General features: G+C 42.3%; 1 protein-coding gene across 1 annotated transcript; it reads right to left on the bottom strand.

The window, feature by feature from the left end:
• LOC121270942 (alpha-internexin-like) lies at positions 1–6,434 on the bottom strand. The gene is made up of 3 exons (XM_041176611.1): positions 5,380–6,434; positions 5,166–5,290; positions 1–2,062 (listed from the first exon to the last, which is right to left on the bottom strand). Exons 1-3 carry the CDS (start codon positions 6,421–6,423, stop codon positions 361–363), a joined length of 2,871 nt encoding a protein of 956 aa, XP_041032545.1. The 5' UTR covers positions 6,424–6,434; the 3' UTR covers positions 1–360.
• Between the last annotated feature and the right edge of the window lie 252 nt (positions 6,435–6,686).

Raw genomic sequence — 6,686 nt, 5'->3', positions numbered from 1 at the left:
TATTAGTATCATCGAGGACTCAAAAATGTCTGAATTCCAGTACGCAATGCGCATGTACTTAAATATATTAAAATCAACAGGAAAATTAAGGCTTTTTCTGTTGTATTTGATTCCATAGACATCAAAACTATTTCTCAAAGTCAAAGTTATCTGTAAGCACCCCATGGCAATGGCAATGTTTAATTGTGCAATTATTCATGCAGCAATAAATTAAAATTGAAATTATTCCCCTGAGAAAATCCCATACTTCCTATTGCAGAAACATACATTTCATTTCTATGTTCTTAAATTGCTGAAGTGCCAGACATTTACTGTGTAACATGCATTTCTTACTGTCTGATCTATTAAGTTTTCTCTTATTCATCTACTTTCTTTGACCTCGTTTTTAGTATCTGATGAAACTGTCATGGATCTTTCTTCCTTTTTTGTTTCTTCAATCACTTCTTTTTTCACTGTGCTGGTAACTGAGACTTTCACGATCTCTTCCTTGGTCTTGATGCTTTCCTCTGCAATTTTCTGAATTACCTCCGTTGCAGTTCTTGTAGATTTCTTGTCAGTTTCAACTTCTTTTTCTTCTTTATCCAATTTGATATCCAAGCCGTTTAAGACAGCCTCCGGCGTTTTCTCTCCAGACTGGGTGCTCTTGCTTTCAGGCTGGTCGCTTCCACCTTTTTCCTGCGCTTTCTCTGCTTCTGAGGCTTTCACTGTTTTTCCTTCACTTTCCTTGCTATCCTCTTTTTTGTTACTATCTTTGTCAGTTTTTGTTTCTTCCAGTGTTGCTATTTCCTTGGCCTTGTTTGCTTCTTTCCCTTCCTTCTTAGGGGCATCAGCTTTTTTGTCTTCGACCTTTTCTTCTTTCGGTTGTTCTTTAGACTTTCCGGTTTGGCCTGTTTCTGACACCTTTGTGACTTCACTTGCTTGTACTTTCTCAACTTTGGTTGTCTGTTTTTCACTTTCTTTTCCTAATTCTTGAGGAGCAGCTTCTTTTTCATCTGCTTTTGTCTTTTCTTTCACTTTATGTGACTCTTGCTCTGGTTTGTCCAGTTGCTTTCTATCTTTACTTTCCTCTGCAACCTCTTCAGCTGCAGATCCAGGTTCACCTTTTTGGTTTGCGTTTGCTCCTTTTGGCTCCTCTTTTTGTTGAGTTGCATGGTCTTCACCCTGTTCCTTGGCATTTATTTTGTCTGTAGCATCGCCTGGTTCAGTCTGATCTTCCTCAGTAGCTGCTTGCTTCTCACTTTCATCTTCATCTTTTGTGCTTGCAACTCCTTCCTCTTCAGCCTCAGCTTTTGTTTCCACTGTTTCTTGCTCTTCAGGCTCTTTTCTCTCTGTCCTTTCTTCTTTGCCCTGTTTTCCTTCAGCAACTTTTTTCTCTTCAGTGTCTTTGCTTTCTGTAGCTTTTTGTTGCTCAGCCTTAGCATTTGTTTCAGTAGCTTCTTGTGCGTCGGGCTCGTTTGTCTCTGTAGCCTCTTCCTCTTCTCTAGATTCTGTAGTTTCATCTTCTTCTTTTGTTTCAGCAGCGTCTAGATCTTCATTTTCTTTTGTCTTTGTAGATTCTTCTTCAGTCTTCGTTTCAGATGTCTCTTCTACTTTATTTGCTTCAGCACTTTCTTTCTCTTCAGATTCTTCTGTTGCTTTTGTTTCCTCCTCTTCAGCTTCTTTGCTCTCCTCAGCTTCTTCCTCTGCACCCTCTTCTTTTGTTTCACTCGTTCTCTCAGCCTCCTCATCATCTGAAGCTTCAGCTGTTGTCGCCTCATCCTTATCTTCATCATCTTCCTGCTTAGTTTGGTCATCCTCATCGAATTTTTCACCAGAGCCATCATCGGAGATAGCTCCTCGAACGGTATCTTCTAGCTCTGCCATATCAACCTCCTTTGTTGTTTCACTTATAATTTCTTCTACAAATTTGTACTGAGGCGCAGCCTTTGTGGGGGTACCCTTGGCCTTTGTCGTGACATAAACTGAATGAGTCATGGGTTGTGCTTGTCTGTAGGTATATGAAGGAGGAGTGAAGCTACCTGTAATTGTGCCAAACCTTGTCTCTTCGCCTTCAAGAAGTTTCCTTAATTAAGAAAAGAGAACATAGTTATGTGTTTATAAGATGGATTAAACTTGTACACGTACAAATGTAACATTGCTCAATGATGTCAGAGCTCCTGTGAACAAATTCTTTCCTTTTTGTCCCACGTTCACTTGCTTTGTATTTCTCTGTCTCTAAGTCCTTCACACTAAGCACCATGACATTGAACAAATGGCCTGCTCCAGGACCCATGTCCCTGCCACCAGGGTACATGGGTAAAAGTAACATGGAGTGGGCTCGCTCTCCTTTTCTTATTCTAATTCTGTAAAACCACATGGCCTTTGCATGATGCACATGGCTTTCCCATGACAGTATCGTTGTGGTCAGTTGTGTGTTACATGACGAATCATCAACTGAAACCTGAAAATTTAAAAATTATTTTAAAAAAAATTCTATGCCTTCACTTCCCTTTTGGTAGCACTGTTTTTTCTGAGTCACAAGGTTATGGGTTCAAGTCCCACTCCAGGACTGGAGCACAAAAATGAAAGTTGATACTTCAGTGCAGTACTGACGGAGTGCTGCACTGTTGAAGATACCATTTTTCACATTGGACATTACACTGAAGCCACATTTTCCCTCTCAGGTGAACAAAAAAGATCCTGTGGCACTACTTTGAAGAAAAGTAGGGGAATTAAGCCTGGTGTCCTGGCCATCATTTACCCCTCAGTCACCAGCCCAGGAACATTTTTTTTCATTTTTGGGATGTGAGCATCGCTGGCAAGGCCAGCATATATCCCCCATCCCTAACTGCCCTTGAGAAGGTGATGGTCATTATCACACTGCTGTCGGTGGGAGTTTGCTGACTGCATATTGGCTCCTGTGTTGCCTACATTACAACAGGGACTGCACTTCAAAAGTACTTCATTGGATGTCAAGTGCTCTGGGATGTACAGTGGTTGTGAAAAGTACTATATAAATGCAAAATCTTTTTTTTTGGGAGTTGAAGTACAGATGAGCCATGATCTAACTGAATGGCACAGCATGCTCGAGGGGCTTAAGGAGATGGCTGGATACGATACAAACTATTTTATCATATAGGAGTATCATAGACAAATATAGGGGTATCATAGACAAATTCAATCCTTCATCCAATGTCCACCTATATGCATTCTCCAGTTGGAGTCGCCTTCAGTTTAAGATATTTTTAAATTATGTGACACTAACTCACTTATTTACTTCATGAAGCCTGTTGCAGTAATGCTGGAGCGCTTTAGTTTAAATATATTCCATATAATGTAACATTGAAATGTCATGGGCTTTCTTCAGGTATCTATCCATGTTGGGGTTGCTTGCAGCATTTAAACGAACAAAAAAAAAATGCTTGGTGTGTCCCCAGATAATGCGATCCACTTCAGATGGACAATTCTTCTCAGAAATCAGTCAAACATCATTGAGAATGGACACAACACACCCCTAGTTTCAGAAGTGTCCAGCTTTAGTGCCGGTCACTTATTTGGGGTGGATGGGGAGGTTTGGAGAATCGGTTTCTCCCAAACCACAGAGTGGAGAAAAGTGGCTCAAAATACTTTAAGAAAATTAAATCCGATTTTTAATTTATTGTGGAATTTTAATGGGAAACTTCTTGAATTCAGGTAATTATTGAAAAACGTTTCAGTGTTTTAGCACAGCAAAGGTAAATTCTAAAATCTGTCAAAAGCTTTGTTCCAAAATATTTCTGTGAATTTCTGTGAAAATATCATCCCTGGAATGTGGGGATTGGAAGTTAAATGTATTATTTATATTTATATATATATATTTGCTTAAATAAAATAATAACTTCTATGTCCTCATCATGTTTCTTGGAGGGGGTGGTGGGGGTTTTGGGACGCTCAGGCAGTCTCCTTAACAGGAGTCTGGTCTGCACAATACTGCATGAGTACTGCATGTGGCCAGTAGGAGGTGTGCTTTCAGTTACCAACTTTTTGTCGTTGTTTTCTCTCACCCACCACCCCCCCCCCCCCCCCCCCCCAGCAAACTGCAGCATCCCATCACCGCATAGTGCTGCATCCTGCAGCCGCACTGAACACGGCTTCTAATTCACCTCGAATTACAATGAAGGAACAAACGACACATTTATATGTTCAGCTTGTTCTCTTTAGCTTAAAGTAGAAAGCACTGTTACGAAGTGTTTTAATCAATGTGAAGGATGTTGCACAGACCTGAGCGGCTGGCAACTCATTTGCGACCCCACATCCCTCAGTACTCCGTTCTCTTAGCTGTCCTCACACTCGATTTGTGTAGTCAATGGGAATATTTAAATCACACCATCTTTGATTTATTAAAACTCAATCCTTAGCTCAGTCTCGGGTAATTTTAACCCTATCAGCACCGATTGTCCTTTGTGACTTTGGAAATGCCGCTTTGCAAGAATAATTATCATGCGGGATCTTAAATGGAGTTACATATCCTAAAATGTATAGGATTATTAATTTACAAGGTTCTGGGAATGAAGTGAGCTAGGTTCTGATTTTAGTGCAGGACTGCAACTTGATTCCTCAGTGAAAATAATCTCACCTTAACTTTTTTAGATTGTAGAGGAAATACATATTTTTGTTTTGAACAATGTACAGTCCTGTTCCCTAGTTTTTTTCTCTCAAGATCACTGCAGCTTCGATCCGTTTTCACATCATTACTTTAGTTTTACTTTTCAATTTTATTCATTTCTAGTTCACCTCAAACTTAGGAGTTGCGTTCTTCAGTTCTTGTGACTGCCATAGGACACATGAATAACTAGCCCTGAAAACATTCATTTATTTAATGCCCATTTCAGGTATTAATCTCGCTGTAGTAAATGAATGGTCTAAACTATGGGGCACTAATCTCTCCCTGAGCTGCATATTGTTTGAAAATCATATTCAGAAATACTGCAGAGGTATGCAGAGTAACAGGTCATGACGCAAATAATTTAACCCATGCAGGCTGATCGCAGTTTATTCCGCTTATTTCCAGAGGGCATTTTTTTCATACCCCACAGTGTAATATTCACCCGGTGTGTGTTTTTCTTCACGTGGTAAGTGACATTATCCAAATCCCAATATTGTTGAGTTCTCCGCTCGATGCAGCTGCAAGTTATAATTACCCCTACCTGTAGGAGGCGATCTCCACATCTAGCGCCATTTTGACATTCAGCAGGTCTTGATATTCCCTCAGGTGATGACTCATTTCCCACTTTGTATTTTTCAGCTCGTTTTCGAGTTGTTGAATGGTATCCTGTAAAACATAACGTGTTCTTTTTAAAGATCACAAGGCAAGTGGAGAGTAAGTCAAGTAAAGCGGTACTGCACTGAAACAATTCTCACCTGGTAGTGGACTAATTCTGCATCATGTCTTTCTTCAATGTCATTTATCTGTTTCTCCAGGGATTCCTTGGTTCCTCTCACTGTCTCCAGCTCTATGCTCTTTGACTGTAGCTGTTTGCGATACTCACTGATCTCTTGCCTTGTGCTCTGGATGGCTTCATTGTTGATTTCTGCAGCTTCGTTGAGTTTGGCCACTTTCGTGCGGAACCATTCCTCTGCTTGCTGCATGTTAACGCTGGTGTATCCCTCCATCTGAGCTCGGATCTCTCTCAGGGCTCCCGTCAGATCAGGCTTCAGGAAATCTTTCATCTCGACGCTAACCTGCGACGCCTGGATCTGAGCGAAGAGATCAGCCACCTCTTCCTCGTGGTTATTCTTCAGGAAGACGACCTCGTCCGCGAGAGACTGGGCTTTCTTCTCCAGTTCGAACTTAATCAGGTGAGCCTCGTCCCTACCTTTCTGACACACTCGGATGTTTGTTTCGAGCTCATCTCGGATTCGCGCTTCTTCCTCGAACTTTCCCTTTAGCTGTTGGAGATCTTCCCCCAGGTGGTCCCTGTCCAGCAGGACCTGCACCTTCTGGTTCTCCAGCTCTTGGATGAGGTTCCGGAGCTCCCTGATCTCTGGCCCGTAGATGCAGGTCAGCTGGGAAGAAGATGTTTGCTTTTGCCTCAGGTCCGTGATTTCAGCCTCCAGCCCCTTGTTCTGTTGCTCCAGCTGCCTGACCTTGTCAATGAAGCCAGCAAAGCGGTCATTGAGACCCTGCATCAACTCTTTCTCGTTCACTTTGCAGTCATCATTGAAGAGAGACGAGTGACTGAGTTCCACACTCTCGGAGGATCTGTGGGCTACCGGGCTGTATCCCCGCACACTGGACACATTGCTGCGCTTGACAGAGGAGCTGAAGCTCCCAGTTCCCCTGGACCAGTTCTGGGCGCGGAAGCCGGGGGTTGAGTAGCCCAAGTTCCGAGCCAGATGCCTGGAGGGGTCCGTGTGCATCTTCCGATAAGGGGAAGCGCCCAGAGGATCCCAGCTGTAGCTCATCTTGCTGCTGGTCGGTCTGTCTGCAACAGTGCGGAGTCACTGCTCGCCCTCCGCCTTATATAGGGGACGGGAACACTGCAAGATCCATCCTTTGCTGTTTGCTATTCTGAAGGGGAATTTGCGAGAAATGACGCACGCATTTCTCTCCGAGTTTCTCTCTGCTTTGCATTTAAAGTGGCAATGTTAAAAAATTCAACTAAGAATCGAAAAAATAACTCCAGTTAAATATTGCATCACATAATGAGGAACGTTCGCGATTTATA

The sequence above is a fragment of the Carcharodon carcharias genome, chromosome 28 (genome assembly GCF_017639515.1).
Source record: "Carcharodon carcharias isolate sCarCar2 chromosome 28, sCarCar2.pri, whole genome shotgun sequence".
NCBI classification, from domain to species: domain Eukaryota; kingdom Metazoa; phylum Chordata; class Chondrichthyes; order Lamniformes; family Lamnidae; genus Carcharodon; species Carcharodon carcharias.
This window is presented reverse-complemented; position numbering and strand designations above follow the sequence as displayed.